Raw genomic sequence first — 24592 nt, forward strand, 5'->3', positions numbered from 1 at the left:
TCTTTTTTTCTCCTCCTGACCCGCACCCACTCTTCTCACAACACACATAACAGTAAAACAAGTGAATGAATCTTAGACCAGCTGCTTTAACACTTTCTTCCCCAAATGCCAATCAACGAAATGTAACTGAATCAAAATTTGCAAAAACATTTCCCAAAGCCATGTAAATATTCAACCATATGCTGCAATTTTGCAACCCTAATAAACTAGTTGAAAAAGACCAAGAGCATGTCTATAGTTTGTGGCAAAACTAGAAAGTCTTTGAAATTAAGGAATGAAATAATCATGTAGATAATGGTGATAATGATGATGATAGTAATTAAGCTCTCACCACTCTTCAAGCTCTCTTCTATATGCTTTATGGGTATGGTATTCTAAGACACATAATAGTGTTCCGGGGTAGGCACTATTATTTTGCTATTTAATAGATGTAGAATTGGGGTATAGAGAAATTTAGGGACTTAACCAGGTTTACCAGCAAGTAGATTCTGTTACCATTAACAAATAAGGATAGTCTGACTCCAAAATCCATGCTATTGACTGCTAACTCGTGTATGAGGAGAACATGGACATATCAAATTCAGCATATTTTTATTAATAAAACCATATAATAAATGAGAATCTGGCTTCTTAAGAAATAATGGTGGAGGTTAGTTTTTGTTGATTATTGCTGTTGCAAAAATGAAATAAATATTGAAATTAATGATTAAGCAGTGGTTTTATTGAATATCTGTTATGAATGTAGAGTCATACGATGGGCTAGAAGCACAGAGGAAGTAGAAGACTTAGCAAACAACATGAAACCTGCCAAAAAAGACTAGAAGTTGAATTAGAGGATATGGCAAAATGAGATGTAGTTGGGTATCAATATCATAGAGGTGATAATTGAAGCAAATTACAGAGATAACTTTTCCAAATAAGTGTGATTATCAAGCTGAACCTCTTAAAATGCTTTAGTATAGAAGTGATTCAGAATATGGTTTTAATTTGTAAAATCCTAAATAAGGCGAACGCTGATAAACTAAGCTTAGAGAAGAGTGGTAAACAAGAAAGAGAGAAGTATGACCCACATTGCCATCTGTTGGGGAAATGAACATCTGTCATTTTGAACGAAAGATGAAGTTTGGAAATTCCCAATGAATCTCAACGGCCAGCATTACTATTAAGACCAAAAACAGATTTCAAGCCTAATTTAGCTTTTTTAACTTTTTTTTTTTAATTCGGAAAAGATATTTAAAGAAGAAAGAAAAAATAAATCTCCAATAAGTTAGAAACCATGGCTTTTAAGATTCCCAGATATATTTTTAGATCAAATTAGAATAGAATTGTGCTAGAGAAAGAATATTGTCAAAACTTGTCTCCAGAGTAGGCTTTATGCTCTCCAGAAGCATCTTGTTTTCTGACTAATGGAGCTATGCATTTCACAGGATATGGTAGCAAAAATCCTAGCCTGCGATTGTGTCTCAGCTCTAACATGGTGCCATTTCAGTAGTCATTTGACTCTTTGAGTAGAAATTCCCTTGTTCGTAAAGTGGATGAGATTGGATTAAGTTATTCTCAAGGTCAACTTTCAATTGCTGTCCTATTTATTATGTGCACCTATTTAAAAAATATCCTGTTAATAATTGTCCTCTTGATAAAATATTTATGTTGTTGATCCAAATAGTATTTTTCCCTCCTTCTCCTTTCTCCATCTCTTCTTTTTCTCCTTCTTCTTCTCTTCATTATTATTGTTATCATTGGTATTATTATTGTTATTTTATTTCTGAAATCTTACATCAATATCTTTTCACTGTTTTAGGGTGGAGTCAGTGGGTTGACTGGAGAATTAGAGTTTGGAGAGAATGGAGGAAATCCCAATGTCCATTTTGAAATCCTTGGAACCAACTATGGAGAGGAGCTTGGCCGAGGTATTCGCAAGGTAAGACCAGACATATTGGTACCTGTTTTTTCCTAAAGTAATTATAGTTTTGTTTGATTTTTCTCCATGTCATATGATCGTAGTATGCATTAAAGCCTGTATTGTAGTTTGAAAGAGAATGGTGAGGAGAGAATTAGGCATTTAAATGACCTTAAGTACTTAACAGAAGTATTAAGCAATAAATTCTATTATGCCTTAGAATAATTTAAAGGGAAAAAAGTAACCCAGTGGTTTCCTAGGGAACTAGCATCATCTTTCATTCATTATAATGATAATTTGTATAAAATAGTGAATTCAATATTTATGTAATGAATAACTGCTTGGTTTTTAACTGGTAACAGGCACAAAATCAGAATAAGAGCTTTGATACATTTCATATAGAAAGAGGAAAAGTCTACTCTAAACTGTGACATTACAGTAGTTCAAATGCTATGTGTCATGTAATAAGTAGAAAATGGTTTGCAGGAAATAAGCTCTTATTCTATACTACAAATCACATGTAAAAGTAGGAGTGCCAATAAAGGATATTTTATGAACTACTGGCTCACTAGCTTTCTCAAGGAGAAAATAAAAGCCCCTGAAGAAATGACTTTTCTATAGTGTAGATTTGCCGTGTTTATACATTTTTGGTAGGAAAAAAACCAAAATAACTGAGTGTACGTCCAGAGCTCACAGCTGTAAATTTGTAGCTATATAAAGGTGACTACATTGAGAATAAGAGTTTCTTCAGTAGGTGTTTCTCTCCAGCAGAAAACTTAGATATGACAAAGTTAGGAGTTATTCTAATCCACAATAAAAACTTCCTGGTAAATTCATGCTAGAGAGGAGTGGAAACTACTTTAATGTGTTTTTAATTATTATTTTATAGCAAAACAAAGGAGACATATAAGAACTCCATAAAACACAAGGATAGTTTAGTGAATTATTTTAAAGAAAACAACCACTACTACAGTCAAGAAATATAACATATCAAGCATCCTAGCCACCCCATATAATTCTCCCCGATACATGCCCAGCCTCCTTTCTCAGTAGCATAACCATTAGTTTGAATTTTATGGTACTCATTTCTTTAGATTTTAAGTATAATTTTATCACTATGTGTATCCTTAAATAACATAATTGAGTTTTGCCAATATTTCAGTTTATGAGTAGACTCAATATTGCATGTATTCTTTTTTCTTGCTTCTTATATCCAACATTCTGTTTGTGTTATTCATTCTTGTCATTACATGTAGTTGTAGTTTATCTCTATATATTTCTGTATTGTTTTTACCTAATGAATGTCTGACAATCCATTGTGGTCTCTTTCCATTTTTAGACCATTATAAGCAAAACTGTTATGAACATACGTGGACATATCTTGGATATATACTCTTAAACTTGTGAATATATTTCTGTGGATTTGGTATTCAGGAGTAGAATTGTTTGAATAAGAAAGCGTATCTTGAAACTTTGCTCTGTGACCTCAAACCCATTTTCATAGAGATTTACTAGTTTTCATACCACCAACAGTGCAACGAGTTCTCATTGCCCAAGTCTAATTCCATTAGACTTCAAAATTTTTATTAAGTTATTGGATATATGATGATATATCTTCATGGTTTCAATTTTTATTTTCCTGATTATAACACAGTTCTGCATATTTTCTCATACTTTTTAGCACTTCAGACTTCTTTTGGAATTAATTGACCATTCAAATCCTTTGGACATGTTCTTTTGGGTTCTTTTGTTTTCATAATTGATTCTAGGAGTTATAAATATATATATATTTACATTTTTATTTAAATTCCTTTTAGTTTCACAGACTCTTAACTGTAGATGACAAACTTAGAGTTACTGGAGGGGGTGGGGCAGATGGATTAAGTAGGTGATGGTGATTACGGAGGGCATTTGTTGTGATGAACTCTATGTATTGTATGTAAGCAATGAATCACTAAATTCTACACCTGAAACCAATACTGTAAACTAACTGGAATTAAAATAAAAACTTGAGAAAAAATAGCTCTCTGAAGACCTTGGAGTAAGTGAGTTCTGCTGTGGTAAAGATGACTCTTTTTCCCAGCACCTAGAAAAAAATTCTACTTGCCCATCAACACCAGTGCCATCATTCTTCACCAATGCACTCTACCAAAAAGGGACTTTTACTTTCCCACTGGCAGCTGGAGGTCTGCTTTCAGTTGCCAAAGCCATCTCTCCTGATGATTATGAAGTCTCCTTATATAGTCACACCTCAAATCGATTTGGACTTTATTTATTTCATCACCCCTTGCTTTGAACAATAGTGTAATTAATCTATCATTGATACAGAGTATTTAACAATTCTTTGTTTCAAGTTTTTATTTAAATCCTAGGTAACATATAGTGTAATATTGGTTTTAGGAGGAGAATTTAGTGATTCATCATTAATATATAGCACCCAGTGCTCGTCACAAGTGCCCTCCTAATGCCCATCACCCATTTAGGCCACCGTCCCAAATCCCCTCCAGCAACCCTCAATTTGTTCTCTATAGTTAAAACCCTGCTTTATAGTTTGTCTATCTCTTTCCTTGCCTTGTTCATCTGTTTCATTTCTTAAATTTCACACATGAATGAAATAATATGGTATTTGTTCTCTGACTTTTTTTTTTTTTTTTTTTTGCTTAGCATAATACTCTCCAGCTCCATCCATGCCACTGCAAATGGCAAGATTTCATTCTTTTTGATGGCTGAGTAATATTCCATTGTATATATACAACACATCTTCTTTATCTATTCATCAGTCAATGTGTATTTGGGCTCTTTCCATAATTCAGCTATTGTAGACAATGCTGCTATAAACATTGGGGTGCATGTGCCCCTTCATATTAGCGTTTTTGTATCCTTTGTGTAAATACCTAGTAGTACAATTGCTGAATCATAGGATAGTTCTATTTTTAACTTCTTGAGGTGTTGCCATACTGTTTTTCAGAGTGGCTACACTAGTTTTCATTCCCACTAACAGTGTGTGAGAGTTTTCCTTTCTCCACATCCTCACTGGCACCTGTTGTTTCTTGTGTTGTTGATTTCAGCCATTCTCACAGTTGTGAGGTGATATCTTATTATAGTTTTGATTTGTATTTTCCCGATGATGAGATGTTGAGCATCTTTTCATGTGTGCGTTGGCCATTTGTACATCTTCTTTGGGAAATGTCTACTCATGTCTTCTGCCCATGTTTTAAATGGATTATTCATTTCTGGGGTGTTGAGTTTTATAACTTCTTTGTATATTTTTGATACTAATCCTTTATCAGATACATCATTTGCAAATACCTTCTCCCATTTCATAAGTTGCCTTTTCATTTTCTTGATTGTTTCTTTCACTGTGTTTTCTTCACTTTTACTTTGATGAAGTCCCAATAATTTATTTTTGCTTTTGTTTCCCTTGCTTAAGGAGATATAACTAGAAAGAAGTTGCTATAGCCAGTGTCAAAGAGGTTACTGCCTGTGTTCGCCTCTCAGATTTTTATGGTTCAAGTCTCACATTTAAGTCTTTAATCAATTTTGAATTTATTTTTCTGTATGGTGTAAGAAAGTGATCCAGTTTCATTCTTTTGCCTGTTGTCGTCTAGTTTTCCCATCATTTGTTGAGGAGATTGTCTTTTTCCCATTGGATATTGTTTCCTGCATTGTTGAAGATTAATTGAGTAAAAGTTGTGGGTTCTTTTCTGAGTTTTCTTTTCTGTTTCATTGATCAATATGTTTATTTTGTGCCAGTACCATACTGTTTTGATCACTACAGCTTTGTAATGTAACTTGAAGTCTGGAATTGTGATGCATCCAGCTTTGTTTTTCTTTTTCAAAACTGCTTTGACTATTCATGGTCTTTTGTGATTCCATACAAACTTCAGGATTGTTTGTTCTAACTCTGTGAAAAATGCTGTTGGTATTTTGTTAGGGATTGCATTAAATGTGTAGATTATTCTGGGTAGTATAGACATTTTAACAATATTTATTCTTCCAATCCATGAGCGTGGGATATTTTTCCATTTCTTTGTGTCATCTTCAATTTCTTTCATCAGTGTTTATAGTTTTCAGAGTACAGGGCTTTCACCTCTTTGGTTAGGTTTATTCTGGGTATCTTATTGTTTTTGGTGCAGTTGTAAATGGGACTGATTCCTGAATTTCTCTTTCTGCTGCTTCATTATTGGTGTACGGAAATGCAACAGATTTCCGTACATTGATTTTGTATCCTGAGACTTTACTGAATTCATGTATCAGTTCTAGCAGTTTTTTTGGTGGACTCTTTTGGGTTTCTATATAGAGTATATGTCATCTAAAAATAGTTAAAATTTTACTTTTTCCTTACTGATTTGGAGGACTTTTATTTCTTTTCATTGTCCAATTGCTAAGGCTAGGACTTCCAGTATTATGTTAAATAACAGTGGTTGAGAGTGCACATGTTTGTTTTATTCCTGGCCATAGAGGAAAAGCTCTCAGTTTTAGTATTAGCTGTGAGTTTTCCATATATGACCTTTACTATGTTGAAATATGTTCCCTCTAAGCTTACTTTATTGAGAGTTTTTATCATAAACAGGTGTTGTATTTTGTCAAATGTTTTATCTGCATTTAAATGATCATACAGTTTTTATCCTTTCTCTTACTAATGTGATATATCACATGGATTTTGATACTAAGCTTATATTGCCCTCGTAAAATGGGGTGGGGAGGGTTTTCTCTCTATGAGTTATATAAACTCTATTCTCTATGAGTTATAAGAAGTGGGGGAGCAGGGCGCCTAGGTGGCTCAGTGGTTAAGCCTCTGCATTCAGCTCAGGTCATAGTCTCAGGGTCCTGGGATCAAGCGGGGATCCTGCTTCCCTCTCTCTCTGCCTGCCTCTCTGCTTGCTTGTGATCTCTCTCTCTCTGTCAAATAAATAAAATCTTTTTAAAAAAAGAAAAAAAAGAAGTAGGGGGTGGTTAGTGATGTAGCAGAAAAGCAGTAGTGTAAAGGCTAAAGAGAATCCATTGAAACTAGGAACTCGGGGTTCATTAGTAACTAAGAAGAGGCAATAAGACAAATGGGTTAGAAAGGCTGCTGATATCAGGCTGTTCAAATTTTTATGTTATTTAATACCAAGTAACCTCAGGAGTGTCACTAGACTCATAAGTAGTTACAACCTAAATGAGTTAATGATGTGACACACCCCAAACTTGCCTGATAACCTCAAAAAATGTTGCAGTTAATTGTCACTTATGAAGGAAATGTCAATAAGGTTGTAATGCCTTATGTTGAAAAACCAACAAATCAAAAAGTAAAAAGGAAGGTTATGAGTAAGAAGCAAGCATAAGCATAAATATTGTTTTAATCCACCATTTGGTTATAAGAGTGGCCATTAAATGGCTTCATGAAATTAAGGGGCAAACATTCAGAATTTAAGAAAATGAGTATGTTCAAATGTTCAGATTAAGGAAGAAAGGAAGAGAAATAAGATAAAGGAAAGAACGGTGATTATTGATAGAGGTCTTGGAGAAAGAGAGGGGATCGGATCCCTTTGGATGGAATGCTTTATCTTAGAGAGGACATCGTTTTCCAGAATTATGGAGGGAGGGAGTATAAAAAGAATGGTGTGAATGTAAGCAAGTCTTCATGGGTAGTATTAAAGAGTTAAGGCTATTATTAAGAAATTTATTAACTTTTCTTGGAAAAGTGGGAGATGAGATTATATGCTGAAAGGGAAAGTGTAGCAGAAAACATTAGAGATAATGAGGTTGAAAGTTTAAAGGTGATTAAGTTTTAAAACAGCTGCTGTAACAAACAAAAGAGAGGGCTAGTTAGGAAATATAGAATTGCCAGGCAGTGTTGTTGGTTCTTAGGGGTTTCAAATTTTATTGCAGCATTAATATATATGGTTATATATTTTTGCCCAACAGCATTTGGTGGATATAATGCATTGAATTAATGGAAGATTGAGATTTCAAATGAGGTGATAGTAGTAAGGATATTTATTGACAGGGTGATGGCTGAGGTGGCAAATCATAAAATCTAACTTGGACATGAATGGTAATGAGGACAGGAGGAATCTCAACAATAGGCAGAAAGTGTGACTTGAGAGAATAGAGCCCTCTGTCAGTCTGAAGAGCCAATTTTTGATTTTCATTAAATGAAAGACCTTCAGAGCCAGGAAGTTGTGTATGAGGAGAGAGACATCTAAATTCATGATTCAAAGGGTTGGATGGGTTCCAGATGCTCAAAAAGTCATGTTTGAGGGTGACAGAAGTAGGCTTCATTTTGCCTTCCAAGATCATTGTAGTTCCAAGATCAATGTAGTTGCTTCACCCTGCTCTGAATTCAAAGTCCATATACTGTGTCATCTATGCCATTCAGTTGACAATGAATCATATACTTCAAATTATGTATGCTTCATTCTTAAGTAATAATAGAACACTTCTGTAATTATTTATGTTTCATTGCTCTAACTCCCAAATTGGATGGAAACATTCCAGTGCACTGGGATTGCATAGACTTTATGTGAAAAGGACCATAATTTTACAGCACCTTTTACATTGTTTCTTAAAAAATTATGTATTATTTTAATTTTTTATTTGTTGTTACACTACAAATCCTTTTCTACCAAACTACAATTTTAACCAAGTACTGAATTTATAAAACTCCAAATCTCCCTCTTAAGTAATTTTTAGAGTACTGTAAGTTTATGGATTGCTAGCTCCATTTATAAATGGGATGGTTCTTTCATGTGGACATTAACACATATATACAATGTCCTCAGAGATACTATCAAGGGAAAACAGTACCATGTAAATAATTACAATACAGATTCACTTAGATGTGTCTAAAATTAAGGCTCTAGTCCCAGTATCTCCACATATCAAAAAGACTGAATGGCTTTCCAATTGATGAACTGTCAAGTTGTCGGGGTTTATTTTGCTGCCAGTGGCTAAGTGTGCACAATGCCGGCAGCCTTATCACCTACAGCGGGGTACTGTCAGTGCTCATAAACCAGCAGGGTTGTGTCTGTTTGGATTTGAATGTGAGATTGACCAAGTCCCAAATTTTGGACTAGTCTCAGCTCTTTTGGCATTGTGTGAGTGGAGGTTTCATTTTTTCTGAATTGGGGAGAATGTGAAAAGGATTATCTAATTTTCACTGATGTTGATCAAAATAAAGAGCTCTTCTGCTTTGATATTTTGTACATGTTCTTTTACTTTGATGTAAGGTGATGTTTCATTCAGTAGATGGTGCATTCAAGGTGTTAGATACTGTACCCTTGAAGATTAACTTAGGTAAGCCTCAAAGCCAAATTTTTCAAGGTATTCTATATTCTTAAACTTTCTCCAAGAAAGTTTGTTCTTTTTTCTGTTCACCAAAATATAGTATTTCCAAGAAGAAAAATAATTTAATAACATCATATCCAATCTCCTAAAACTAAACTTAATTAGAATACAGAAAGAAGTAAAGATGAAATATTTAATGTAAAAGATTAATCTGTGGGTTTTTTTTTCCTTAGAAGAGAAATTCTCCACAATAGTTTTGTTTGTTTGTTTGTTTCTTTCTTTCTTTGTTTTTGCTTGTGTGTCTGAAGTGTCCTTTGTTTTGCTTGGTTTTGCCAATGCTACTCACTTTTTATCACGAAGATGGAGTTCCAGCATTAAAATTTAATACTCTAGACCCATGAACTTTATCACAAACAGGAAAATAAGCCCAGGAAAAAAATAGATTGAAACTGGTTTCACAACCAATCTTAATTGCATAATAATGCTTAGTATCTTCATAAAATTGTTTTCTCAAGTAAGCTGATGAAATAAAATGGTACAGCAGAGATATTTTAGCTCCTAGGTATAATTGTTTCTCAGATAGGTTTAGAATCTTTACTCAGGTTCTCCAACATTAAATTCACAAAATAAAACCTGTAGTTTTTCATCTTTGAAAAACTTAATGTACTGTTTTTGAAAAGGGTATTATTTTTGTCATTGGTCCATTTTTAATAAACTAAAATATTTTATCGCCTTGTACTTAGAAGAGGAAAGAACAGTTTTACCTTCAAATAGCCAATGATTAGATATTGTACTGGTGCTGGTGTTCTTCAACATGGTATTTGTATTTGTTCTGCAATATCTAAAATAACATTTACCTTTTCTATTACCTTGCTTTATGTTTCCTTATAGCATTTTTTGTTCATTGAAATTATATGCATATACACAAGTACATACACAATATGTGTATATAGAATATATATATGCACACACATTAATGTAATGCATTTACTTGTTTGCAGTAAGTTTTTCTCATTCCAATGTAAATCATTGAGACAAGAAATCTATTTCTTGCTCTATCCTTTAATGAATGCATATAGTAGATGCTTTAAGTATTTAATGAATGAACTAATGAATATATATGCATACTAACATGATAATCTGTAAGATTCTTTTCTGCATCTACAAATATAACAGCCATATTTTTATTCTAATGAAAATTAATAAGTATATGCACATAAATTAATTGCTGACATGCCACATTAGAAAGTGAATTGTGATTATACCCTTTCCATCATTCTATCCTCAATGCCTAGCAGAGTTGGCCACCTGGCCACCAAAAATATAATCAATTATTTTAGGGGTTAAGTAAGATTATATATAATTTATTTTCAGAAATTCATAGAAAATAGGGAAATACTAGATTGATTATTCCAAGCAAATAGATTAATTTTTCTAATCAAAAGGGAAAGACCCACAAAAGTATGAACTCATTAGGAATTATTGGTTTTTTGTGAATCAAGATTTTTGTAAGAACTAGGCTAGTTTTAATATGTTGCAATGTGGAAAATTGCATAGCCTTGGCTAGAAGACATACTTGGGCTGAAATTCTAACTGTGTGATTTTAGGACAACTAACCCTAGTGAGTCTCATCATCCTTGTCTGTGAAAGGTGACTAATAATATCTATCTCTTAAGAAGGTTGTAAGGAATAAGTGAAATTATTTTGTAGGTTACATATCAAGGGATAATGAAAATCATGCCAATTTGCAAGTGGGCAGTAATCAATATGATTCATTTTAAGGCCAATAGAAGAAATTCAGTCTAGTTACTATTCTGACAAGTAATTGCCATATGAGGTGGGGAAAGTAATTTCATTTTAGGTGTGATTGACAGAGCATTATATATGACAATCACAGTGATAGCATGAAACATTACCCTTTTTGTTTCATTTAATGTCCTTTCTGAATCTAAAATTCTACAAATTTGTTAATCAAGACTTGGGAGTATATACAGTTTGTTGGGAAGCTGATGGCAGAGAATCTGTTAGCTAACATAACCTGCTATCCCAGTCTTTATAATTAAGCCCATATTGGAACATCTGCCATCCTTTATTACTATCATATTTCTAACAATGAATTTTTATCCTGGAAGGTTTATGTAATGGAGAAGATCTAGAAAATGCTGTGAATTAACAATATGTTGTGAATACAGAAACTTTTTTCCTCCTACCCTCCTTTATATATAATACACAATCACAATAAATTTAGCTCCATCAGCTTTATTTTGATGTGTCTTCAAGAAAATATTTTGCACCACAAAGTAATGTGATCTTCTACCTAGCACCTTATAAAATTTCCAATGTGTTAGGGTCTCAAAATTATTGACCTCCCCAGTTTCCTGAAGGGTAAGAGAATGCTGCGCTCTTGAAAAACAAATACTGTGGACTATATCATTTCTGCTTTAAGGGAGCTCGTCTACTATTATTACATAGAGGAGAAAAGGATAATTGTATCCAATGATGTTCAGAGTTACTCTGACATTTCTGGAGGAGTTAGCTGTTGCCTGGGTTGAAAGGACTTCTGACAGTCTTGCTTCAGGCCACCAACTTTTACTGTCTTTTGGAAAGAACAGGAGCTATCCTTTCTGCTGGAGTAGATGATGCTGACTTTTTCCAGCATGGGGCAAAGATTCCTGATGGGGTACAATTCTAGTCTCAAGTTTTGGTGGAAATAAAATCAATAAATTTTCTGGAAGGACTCCTAAATCTGGATTGTTTGGTTAGTATGAAATACTCTTCTACTTTTGAGGAAAGGACTTATTTTGAGAAAAGTAGCTGCTTTTGGCATGCAGACCCACAGGAAATGTTTAAATATGTATGTGCTCTGAGAGACTCAGAATCTGTGGCTCATCTCTAGTCCACATCCTGAGTTTAGAGTTCGAAACCATTCCTGTTATGGAGGAGGCAAGGTTCAGATTCCTTCCTACTCTACTGGACAGTACCCACAGTGAGACACACTGGAATCTGCCTTATCCACCCATACATGCAAACACACACAATATGAAACTAATCCAGCTCAAATTCCAACAGACAGTGTGGTGGTATATGCTATCCACTGAACAACCTTATTTCTAGATTCAGCCACAAATGGTGATTAATATCCAAGACCGACTACCCAAACAATAATCATTAATGCAGTTTAAATGAAAAATACATAGAACTGAGAAACATTTGTTCATATGTGTACTCCTTTTGCAAGGTCTCATTGCCGTGATTAAACTACATGTGACAGATATCAAAGAATTATTTCGAAGAGTTTGCATAAATGGGCCAACAGTGACATGATGAGATCACACAGCATGAGTCATTTGTCCACCTATATTGGAAATTCACAACAGACTAATTTGTAGTAGAGTGACTGATGGTATGATAGGTTCAGTAAAGCTATAATCCCACAGGTTTGTCATTGAACCTCAACTTATTTGCTTTCTCTCACCTCTGAATTTCTCTGTAGTCTGTTAAAATATTTGATTAAATATCTCTTATTCCCTCAAGGTCTGTCTTGACTTTAGGGATTATAAATTCTCCTTCAACAGGAACTGGGTTTTATATATTGGAATGATGATAAAAGTTTAAAGAGTCTGGGCACATAATCTCCCCAAATTTGCTAATAGAGCTTTCATAACTCATTTTTTGGGGGGCCTTCATTCAAACTAACGAATATTATATTGATATCAGTGATGAATAATTGAAATTGTAATCATGACCTTTGGTGCCTGCCGATTGCATTGCCTCCTTCCTATCTTCCTTCCCCATCTCCTTCCCCAGTAATCTTATTTTCCTTCATGGCCAGGACATGGCCAGGACACCTGATACATAAAAGCTAGTCAGATACCATTAAGAATTTAGTCCAAATTAATTTGTTCTATAGTGATTGGAAAATGACAATTGATATTTATTCATTTCTTTAAAATCGAAACTACATTGTTAAGAAAAACTTTTTTGAGACTTTGGCTTGGCAGGATGTATAAACTATTGCCCTTTTTAAGTCTCTGCTATCAATTTGAATATGTTTCCTCCCAGGTTTCCTTTTCAACAAAAAGATGATACATTGCAATAAAAATAAGTAATACAATGTGTTGCATTTCCTAAGGGCAGAAAGCAATGATATGTGTGCTAAAAGCAATATATATAGTGACTGTGCTAAAGACAGGCATATGGTATTTGGCAACTGATTGTCATCCTCAACAGCATGGAGACTATTAACATATGGCTGTGAATGGACACCATGCTTCTCATTATACTCCTGATTTTTGAGGGGAGGATATTCAAATGTATTTTTACTGAGACCTTAAGCCCATACCAACCATTAATGTAAATGTGTCCTTATTTACCTGATGGTAAGTATTTCTGAAAATCAAGATTTTTCTTCTTTTCATAGTGCCTTTTTAAAAAAATGTGTGCAACTCTATGATGATGCATACAATAAGCATTTATTTCTAGCTATGAAAAATGAAATATAATATTTATCCTCTCCAATTTAGTTGTAGAGTTCTGTATTTAAATATTTTATATTTAAAATTTTCTTTGTAGCTATTAAGATTGATAATCTTTTAAAAACATTTTATTGTTATGTTAGTCACCATACGATACATCATTAGTTTTTGATGGTGTGTTCTAAGATTAATTGTGTATAACACCCAATGCTCCATGCAGTACGTGTCCTCCTTAATACCCACCCCACTCCTCTCTAAAACCCTCTGTCTCTCGGAGTCCATAGTCTCTCATGGTTCATCTCCTCCTCCGATTCCCCCCTTCACTTTTCCTTTCCTTCTCCTATGTCCTCCATGTTATTCTGTATAGTCCACAAGTAAGTGAAACCATATGATAATTGACTTTCTCTGCTTGATTTATTTCACTCAGCATAATCTTAAAATAGTGGCATTATAGGCTATTTTTATTGTTACTTTCTTGTCTATGTTCTCCTTTATTTTCTGGATTTTCTATAAAAGGCATGTGATACTATCATCAGAAAAAATAAAAGTTTAGTTTTAGAAGTTTTAATTTTTTCAAATTCTCTTTATACTTAGAGAAGAAAAATAATTTCTGAAACTTTGTCAGAAGTATACAAGTAATTTAGACTTTGAGAATGAAAGTTTTCTTGTTTCTGATTTGAAATAGAGTCTGTCCTCTAGACCTAGCATTTCATGATTCATTCCTATACCGTCTTGCATTCATAAAGCATTCTGAAGAACTGTTTTTTGAAAAGAACAAAACAATTCATTTATTTCCAGATACTATCTATGACACTAGAATATACAGTTTATATCTTACATTATTTGAAGTAAGACTATACCATGTTGAATTAATCTATAACCTTGTTTATTAAACATTCTAATATTAGATTAGGATAAAAAATATCTAAAATAATTTTGCAGTATGGCAATTTTACATACATGATAAACCTCAAAATTCTTGCCATAACAAAAATTATTTTTAATATATGAAATGTGTCTTTAGATGATTTACTTTGGTGAAAGTTTGAAAGTAAGAACTCTGAAAAGCAATTCCTGAAAATGATAAAATTTATTTGCTCTAATTCTAAAGATTAATATATTTTTTAAAGTTTTCCCCAGAAGATCTAGTTGCTTAAAATTTGTGAATAAGTAATTAATGTAAACTAATTTACAGTTAAAGACTTTCATATTATCAATAAGATCTTATTGAAATACAAATCCCTGTATTATTTTATTTATATTTTGAGATTAATAGTCATCATGAATCCCAAATGTTTACTAACCATTAAAAAAGTACACAAATGATTGAAGAAGTAACAAAGATTTTTAAAAACTAACAGAAATAAGCCATGTCTTCTTTTCACTCTGGTCTGTAGTTTTCATAGGAACTTAAATCATCAAATATATATAATCTGAAATGTGATACACAAATGAATTCAGATGGACAGTTTTTCAAAGTGATAGTTAAATATTTTTATTCAAAAACAAAGCCTTATTATTTAGATGCATATTATTATTATTATCAATTAATATGCTCATGCAATTTAAATGTTGCTGATACATGTTCCTTGAGTTATACTATTTACCCTGCTTACCTCCACTATTTGATGAGGCTGCAAATGTTAATTTGAAGAACAACTGGTTTTGCTTTTGTTTTGCTTTTTTGCTTTAAATCGTCGCATTTTTACCAGGACCATAAGTATCTTTCTAATAAATTCTTTTTGAATTTAATAATCTATCAAAGTTGTGTAGAAATCTAAGTTTGTATAGAGTATTTTTTTTTCCAAAATGGGAAATAAATATTTGGAAATGGAGGTGTTCTTAGATAAGTAGAATTACTTTTATTAATCACAGTAATTTAGGTGCAATAAGGGGCTTTTACACTTATTGGCAATGAACTTCGATTTTAAAATATTCAAAAAATATATTTTATCAGGGTTATTAAATTTCACTGTAACAGTAAAATAGAATATCTGCAAGTTTTTAAAATAATCAAATGTGAGAAATGAATCTTACTTTACACAATAATTCCAAAAATATCTTGGGTTAATGTAGGTTATGCCTTGATATGTTTAATTAATAAAATGAATGCATCTAGCAGAATTTTATAATCATCCTGAGAAAGTCACTTAATGCTCATGAGGAGAGAAGTACTTATCTACGGAAAATGTTTTCAAGTAATTCTTAATCAGAAGCTATGGAAAGTTCTATTGCCTTGGAGTACCTGAATAAAAGTAGTTTTGTGGGTTTAAATGGAAATGTATTTGAAATGCTTTGCTTGAGAATTTCTTCCATAGATGCATTCAAGTTTGATATGAATCTATATCCAAAACTGAGATGGAAATCTTTCAGTACCAGGCTAATGCATTTCAGAATATCTGATTGTGCCATTTAGAATAATAATAATACTTGAGTAAGTGTGCTTTCATTAAATAGGAGACAATATCTTTTAAAACTGTGGAAAAAAATTGTTATATTTCTATCTCCCATACAGAAAGTGTTATATTAATGGATATTTTATCTTTTCAAAGAAAATTGGAAACTGGGAAATTATTCTTGGGACAAGCAAAACCATTACAATTTAAGAACTGGATGCTTATCCAATCGATTTTTACTTGTGAAAATCACATATTTCTATTTCATCTTTCTTTTTTTGTGATTCTAGCATCTTCAGTCTCTTACAAACAAGAAAAAATATTCTGGTTCTTAGATCTTATTTCTTCACTAGCTGTTCTATTGGTATTAAATAAATTGATTATTGACTCTTCTATATATTCTCTTTAATGTAGATACAAATAGTTGTGATATCTGTATCTACATTAAAAATAGATACATGAGTAAGTATTCATTCTTAAACTTACTCAAGTTTTTCTAAGCAGGCGCATTTTTTTCATCCATCCCAAACATTTCTGAGGAATGATAAAATCAGGGAAAAATCAACAGTCACTTGGTGAAATATCTCTATCTTATATACCTAATATCTGTGTTTTGTAGATTGAATGGCTTCCCTAAAAGTCTTTAGTTTGCTTGAAAAACCAAGACTCGACTTCTAGTTCAATGTTTTGTTTTGTCTTTCTACTGCATTGTAAATTATTTCCACAATTCCAAAACATTTACCTGTTTGAGATAAATGGGAAAGATAAGCTTTTTTCTGTTTTTTTTCTTAAGTTGTAAGTATGCTATCAATCCCTATATTTATAGTTATTTTATAGTTTTTTAAATTCCAATGAAACACTATTTAAATTCTCACTAATAAAAATTTCTCATGTTTTCTTATAAAATAATATTAATTCTTATGTTTTATTTTTTTAAAAATTAATTGTTAAAATACAGAAATTGTTAGCTACTCTCTGTCCTATTCTTCTAATTTACTTCCATAATGTTTTATATAATATTTAATTTCTGGTCTTTTTTTTTCACTCTCCAAATTTTAGCCTTGATAGTAGAATGAATATTCCCAATTGTTTCTTCAAGGCCTTTCCTTTCTCCTTTTGAACTACAGCCACATTGTCTCACTATGAACTTGAAAGTTTTATCTTATTATTAACAGAAGCACTTTTTGATGAAAAATAATCAGGTGCACATGTGGATGATTTGAAATTTCTGATAAAATATTTTTGTGAGTTATTTTTAGTTCTATGTTTTATAATTCTAAGTAGAATTTTGCACCCAAAATGTTTTTTGGGGTTTTTTTGTCGCAAGATAGATAAAAATATATTGGGATTCTATGTTGACTGGGTGATTGTCTTTTTTCAAGATGAGATTTGGGCGAATTATGGCAAAGGGTGTATAGCTCTATATTGAAGGCTACAAATCATAGTTCTCTTTAAGATCTTATGACATTAGTAAACAGTTATGAGTACTTAACTATTGATAAAGCTACCTTTTTAAGAGAGAGATGATAGATAGATGATAGATAGATAATAGAAAGATGGTAGATGATATGAATATAGACATCATAGAGAGAAGGAAGATAAATAAACATAAAAAGCAATATGGACCAAAGGCATATCTCTCTATATAAATGTCTTGTGATCATCTTATCCTATATGCTGTAGCTTTATGACATACACACAAATAATTCTCATTCTGCTTTAGACCTTATGCTTAAGTAGTGTGATAGCATAAGATATAGAAATCTAAGTCATTCAGAACACTAAAAGACTATACCTGCTTATACATTGACCGTATAAGTTTATTAAAGCAACTAATTTGAAGAAAATTTGCTCATTTTCTATTGGGGGAGAGCATGTGGGACAAAAAAGAAATAGTACTAGCAGCAGAAGATCTGCAAGTAATTCACCTTAATATTGTAGTCCATAATAAGAGAAAAATGAAATTTATTCTGGATAACTTGAAATATAGAAAATGGAATTATACATACAGTGCCTAGCCTCCCAATGTCATTAACTTGATTTATTTAATATCAACAATGGAAATTACCTCCAAATATAAGAAGTATCAAGACATTAAAAAAAGCTTTGATTGTCTGAGGTCCTAACTTGGTTAAAATAATTTAGAGATTATTGAACAAAATGAAGTATGTAGTCTTACTACATTTTAATGAGTGATACATTTCAATGTAAGATAAAGACATTGTATTTATTTATTTATTTTATTTTATTTTAAAGATTTTATTTATTTATTTGACAGACAGAGATCACAAGTAGGCAGAGAGGCAGGCAGAGAGAGAGGGGGAAGCAGGCTCCCTGCTGAGCAGAGAGCCCGATGCGAGGCTCGATCCTAGGACCCTGGGATTATGACCTGAGCCGAAGGCAGAGGCTTAACCCACTGAGCCACCCAGGCGCCCCTAATGACGTTGTATTTAAAGATAATACCTAGTAGGAAATGAAAAGCAATAATTTATTGATCAGTTTATTGATAGTAATTTTTTTCAGTGTTATAATTTAAGAAGTATTCAAATTATTTTTATTTATAGAATACCAATTTTATAAATATTAAAACTATTTCATGGATAGGATGAATTTAAACCTATGAGAAATAAACTAAGAAATATTTCTTGTTTTTATCTTTGATGAATCTTTGAGTTCTGTTAAAATTAACTACTTAAAAAAAGTGCGATAAAGTATTTTAAAGCATTTTGTATTTTTAATGTTAAAGCCTGTCTTGAATTCTGCTGTATCTTATGAATCATTCCTTTAACTTTCCTGCATTACATAATAACAATATACTTCTTGAATGATAACAAGGTGTGTAAGTGCCTCTACCTGGTAATATCTACTCATTATTTTCCATTTCTCATTTTGTTCTTACTTTAACAAGGCATAGGAAAAAACAGAATCTTACTCAAATTTATTGCTGGGAAAGGATTAACAGTATAATACTATTTTAATTTTATTGAATTGTAAAATATACATTATGTGTATATATAACACAGTTATAGTAATAGCTACACTTATGAGAAAATATTGTTCTTATAGAAGCCTGTAATCCTTGATTAAAAAGGTTAATTTTTGAGTAATGAAGTCTCTACTATTAATGAAAAGACAACTAACAAAAAGCAATTGGACAGAGAGAAAGGCCAAACTTGTCACTTGCAATAAGAAAAAAAAATGTCGATGTTAAAAATTGGCAAAGATTTTTTTAATAGAAATTTGGATGAAAATTAATCAAAGAATTTGGTTGACCACAAGGTCAAATGAAGCAATAATATTATGAGTATGCCAAAAACTAATGAAATATATTGATGTCGTTGAGAAAGCCATGTTGCAGCAAGAACCAATGAAGGGATTAAATATCTTTAATATAAAAAATAAGGCACATTAATTCTATTTTCATGTATTAATGGCAGCCACATGTAGAAAGAAATGATGGTGTTCTATATTATTTCAGGGTCATGTTTTGAATCAAAAGCTCAAAGTTATAGGGAGACTAGTATGGCTTTATGCATGGTTCCTTTATTCATGCTAAGATTTGAAAAGCAGCAGGATGATGCTCATCTTCACCCAAAATATCTTTAATTATCCACTAAGGTGCCTGATATTTTGCTACTAATTATGCAGTGCCACATGTAGACGCCACCTTTTAAAATAATCTGAACAGGAAGTATTATCCCTTTAAGCTGTATATAACATGCACCTAGACCATAGATTTATTTATCATCCTCTCCCTTCTAGAAACAGATAGTAAGTGTTTAGAAATGGTGTAGGAAGGAAGAATTAGATAGTAGGACTCTACTGGAAGAAGTAGACCCAGATTAGGAATATTATAAGAGCTGCTGCACTAACTGGAGTAACATTAAGGCCAGGGAAGATAACTTTTCAGAGAAAGAGGGAAAGGATTAAATGGAGAAGAATACAATAGGTGAATTTCACCTATTTGACCATTTTATTTCAAGTTGAGCTTGGTTACATTTTCAGGTTTTAAGTATTTGCTCTATTAATGTTGTATGAATAAATGAAAAAATGGGTGATGATAGGGACAGATACCTGGAAGACAAGTTAGTTGGCTTTGTAGAACTTAAAAGTTGTAGAATTAAGGTTCAAAACTGTGGCTATGATGCTAAAAGGTGGTACTTTGTATTTTTACATGTATTCATCCAGTTTTCCCATCACTATTTAAGAGATTGGCTTTTCTCCATTTCTCCATTGTATATCCTTGCCTCCTTCGTCATAGATTAACTGACCTTATAACTGTGGGTTTACTTCTGGGTTCTGTATTCTGTTCCATTAATCTTCTACTTTTTGTGCCAGTACCATACTGTTTTGATTATTACAGCTTTGTAGATATCTTGAAATCTGAAACTATGATACTGCCAACTTTCTTCTTTCCCAAGATTGCTTTGGCTATTTGGGGTCTTTTGTGGGTCCACACAAAATTTAGTATTTTTTGTTCTAGTGTTGTGAAAAATGCTGTTGGTATTTTGATAGGGATTGAATTGAATCTGTAGATTGCTATATGTATTCTGGACATTTTAGTAATATTCTTACAATTTATGAGCATGGAATATCTTTCCATTTGTTTGTCTCATCCTCCATTTATTTCATCAATGTTTTATAGTTTTCAGGGTCAGGTTTTTTACCTCATTGGTTAAGTTTAATACTAGGCATTTTATTCTTTTTAGTGCAATTGAAATTGTGTTGTTATTTAATTTCTCTTTAAAGAGAAATTAAACAACTACATTGTTTTTAGTGTATAAAGATTCTACTGATTATTGAGCATTAATTTTGTATCCTGAAAATTTACTCAATTCATTTATTACTTCTAATAGTTTTTTGGTGGAGTCTAGGATATTCTATATATAGTATTATGTTGTCTACAAATAATGACAATATTAATTTCTTTCCAATATTAATGCCAATATTAATGCCTCTTTTTTTTTTTTCTTGTCTGATTGTCTGATTGCTGTGGCTAGAACATCCAGTACTATGTTGAATAAAAGTGGGGAAAGTGGACATCCTTTTCTTGTTCTAGATCTTAGAGGAAAAACCCTGTTTTTCACTATGGGATATGTTAGCTGTGAGTTTTTTATTTATGACCTTTATTATATTGATATATGTTCCTTCTACTCCCACTTTGTTGAGAGTTTTTAATCACTGATGGATACTAAATTTTTTCAAATGCTTTTTCTGTATCTATTGGGATTGTCATATGATTTTGTGCTTTGTTTTGTTAATGTGGTGTACCATGTTGATTGATTTGTGAATATTGAAACATCCTTGCATCACTGAAATAAATTCCACTTGATCATGGCAAATGATCTTTTAATATATTGTGTTATTTTATTTGGTTTGCTAATATTTTGGGGGGGGACTTTTTGCATCTATTTTCATCAGGGATATTGGCCTGTAGTTTAGTTTAGTTTTGTTTTGTTTTTGTGGTGCTTTTGTTTGGTTTTGGTATCAGGGTAATGTTGGCCTCTGAATGTATTTGGAAGCTTTCCTTTCTTTTGATTTTTTGGAATAGTTTGAGAATATGTATTGATTCTTCTTTAAGTGTTTGGGAGAATTTGCCTGTGAATCCATCTGGTTGTGGATTTTTATTTTTTGATAGTTTTAATTTTGTTTTTTTTTTTAAATTACTGACTCAATTTTTTTACTTGTAAACAGTCTGTTCAGATTTTTTATTTCTTCTTGGTACAGTTTTGAAAGATTGTATGTTTCTAGGATTTTTATCCATTTCTTTTATGTTTTCCAATTCATTGGCATATAATTTTTTGTGGCAGTCTTTTATAATTCTTTGCATTTCGGTGATGTCAGTTGCTAATTTTCCTCTCTCATTTCTAATTTTTATTTATTTAGGTATTTTCCTTTTTTTTTCCTGGATAACTATGGCTAAGGGTTATCAATTTTATTTACCTTTTCAAAGAACCAACTCTTGGTTTTATTGACTTTTTTCCTTTTTAGTATCTATGCCATTTATTTCTGCTCTGATTTTTTGTTATTTCATTCCTTTTACTCATGTAGAGGGTATTATGCAAAGTGAAATTAGACAGAAAAAGACAAATTCTACATGATTTCACTCTCAAGTTGATTCTAAAAATAAAAACAAAAAATAAAGATAAAAATAAAAACAAAAACAAACGAATAAACAAACAAATATCAGAATCAGACCAAAAAATATAGAGAGCAAACTGATCGTTGCCAGACAGGAGGGGGGTAGGCGATGGGCAAAATGGGTGAAAGGAGTGGGAGATACAGGCTTACTTATGGAATGAATAAATCATGGGAATAAAAGGCATAGTATAATGAATATAGTTGATAAGGTAGCAATATATGGGAACAGATTGTAGCTACACTTGTGATGATCATAGCATAATATATAATCTTGTTGAATCACTATGTTGTATACCTGAAACTAATGTAGCATTGTGGGGGCACCTGGGTGGCTCAGTGGGTTAAGCCTCTGCCTTCGGCTCAGGTCATGATCCCAGAGTCTTGGGATCAAGCCCCGCATCTGGCTCTCTGCTCAGCAGGGAGCCTGCTTCTTCCACCCTCTTCTGCCTGCCTCTCTGCCTACTTGTGATTTCTGTCAAATAAATAAATAAAATCTTAAAAAAAAAAAAAAGAAGGTATGTTTGTTAATGTAGCATTGTGTGTCAACTATACCCAAAAAAAGGTTAAAAAAAAAACACCTGTGAATAAAATTTGTCAGTAGATTATCAATTAATTGATATTGCTATAGGTACATAGATAGCTTCATATTAATCATAATCAGCCACTAATCTCCCAGGGTATTTGACCTCTCACCAACTAGTTTTCTAGTCCCCTAAAGAGAATATCAATATTCCTTTTTAAAATAGCTTTGGGGCGCCTGGGTGGCTCAGTGGGTTGAAGCCTCTGCCTTCAGCTCAGGTCATGGTCTCAGGGTCCTGGGATCGAGCCCCACATTGGGCTCTCTGCTCAGCGGGGAACCTGCTTCCTTCTCTCTCTCTGCCTGCCTCTCTGGCTACTTGTGATCTCTGTCTATCAAATAAATAAATAAAATCTTTATAAAATAGCTTTAAATATGTTCATTATCTTCATTTTTGAAGTAGTTTCATTAATGCATACATATGCAAAAATTTATCAATGAGTACACTCTAAAAATATGCACTTTATACTGCATCAATAATACTTCAGTAGAAGTTTAGAAAAGTTTAATTGAAGACCTAAATAAATGAATGAATTAATTAAATATATTTGATCATCAAAATGTATTTTTAATTTTTATACAAAGTCTTTGATTATCCAGGTGTATATAAACATATGAAGAAAATAACTAAGACACCCAGTTACATATTTTACCTTGTAATTTACCAAGGAATGTGAATGTAATGATCATATGTTTTCCTAATTACTTTTATAATGGAAATTAGACTAAATAGCTCTCTTATACTTGTGTATCATCACTTTTCTGGGATTCCAGTTATTTTCTTAATTCTCTGAAATGGCCATATTTAGTATTAACTAAGTAATTTAAGGTGTGCATTAAAAATATCTACATTTCTGCTGCCATTACCACTAATAAGGCACAGCTGAATGAATGAGAAGGGTGATAGATTGTTTTTTTCCCAAACATAACATATTGCCCATGAGATATTAAAGTTTCTAGTTTTCTTTTTTGGTTTATGTGAGAAGGTTTAGGTTAATTAATTTTTTATGTAGGATGTGTTTGTACAAACTGAAGTTAGCTTTTAAATTATTCTCACTTTGTCATTTTGTTATCTATAATGCATGATTACTTTAGAATTATGGTATAAAAAGTTTTGGTACTTTGTGACACTTGAGAGGGTGATTATCCCTAGTGTGTCTTATCAACTGTAAGTCCATGGGGTTTATAGAAAATCAATCCTACTCTACTATATTTTGAAAATAAAATTTTCTTTATAGTTTCAATTGCTTTTTTATTCTCTGTATTATCTGTATAAGAAGAACTGATGAATTCTGTTATGTGATATCAAATTTTAATAATCAGAACACATCTTTTAGGCACATTGCCTATAATATTTTTTAAAAGCCAAGAAAACCCCATAATGAATAGAAATAATAGAAGTTAAAATGACATAAGAAAAAATTATCTAAATGTTTCCTTATTCATTAGAAATTTGCAACTTAAAGGATGACTGTCTTTACACACCACTATATTAAATGAGTAAATTTAAGTAAAGCAAAAGGGAAGAAAATTGGAGCACTGACTGTTACTCATACTCAAAATATTATAGTTTTATGTTGTGACATTTGTTTCTCACCAATACTGAAAATATAAATCATTGTTTTGTAACCTAATAGTCTTATAATATGGTTGTCATGAATGCTGGTTTGTATTTGAGAGCAGAAATCCTACTGCTCTAATAGGTTGGTTACAGGATTATTATGGGGTTTCTGGTTCACTTGTGGTAGACTTGGATGAATTGGATTATAAACTGTGTTTCCTGAAATACTGTCAGTATAAATATAGAAATATAGGGTACACAAGGTAACAA

At 32.1% G+C, this 24592-nt stretch overlaps 1 protein-coding gene across 3 annotated transcripts in view; it reads left to right on the forward strand.

Moving 5' to 3' along the window:
- Positions 1 to 24592, forward strand: part of GRID2 (glutamate ionotropic receptor delta type subunit 2) — a gene marked incomplete at both ends in the record, with an annotated part of 1466807 nt that overhangs the window by 932839 nt on the left and 509376 nt on the right. For all 3 annotated transcript variants that reach the window (XM_080796960.1, XM_080796959.1, XM_080796961.1), the window contains one exon: positions 1802 to 1921. In XM_080796960.1, coding sequence (XP_080653086.1) covers positions 1802 to 1921 — 120 coding nt within the window. The remainder of the gene's footprint in view (positions 1 to 1801; positions 1922 to 24592) is intronic.

This window comes from Martes martes, assembly GCF_963455335.1.
Source record: "Martes martes genome assembly, chromosome: 2".
Lineage (NCBI taxonomy): Eukaryota > Metazoa > Chordata > Mammalia > Carnivora > Mustelidae > Martes > Martes martes.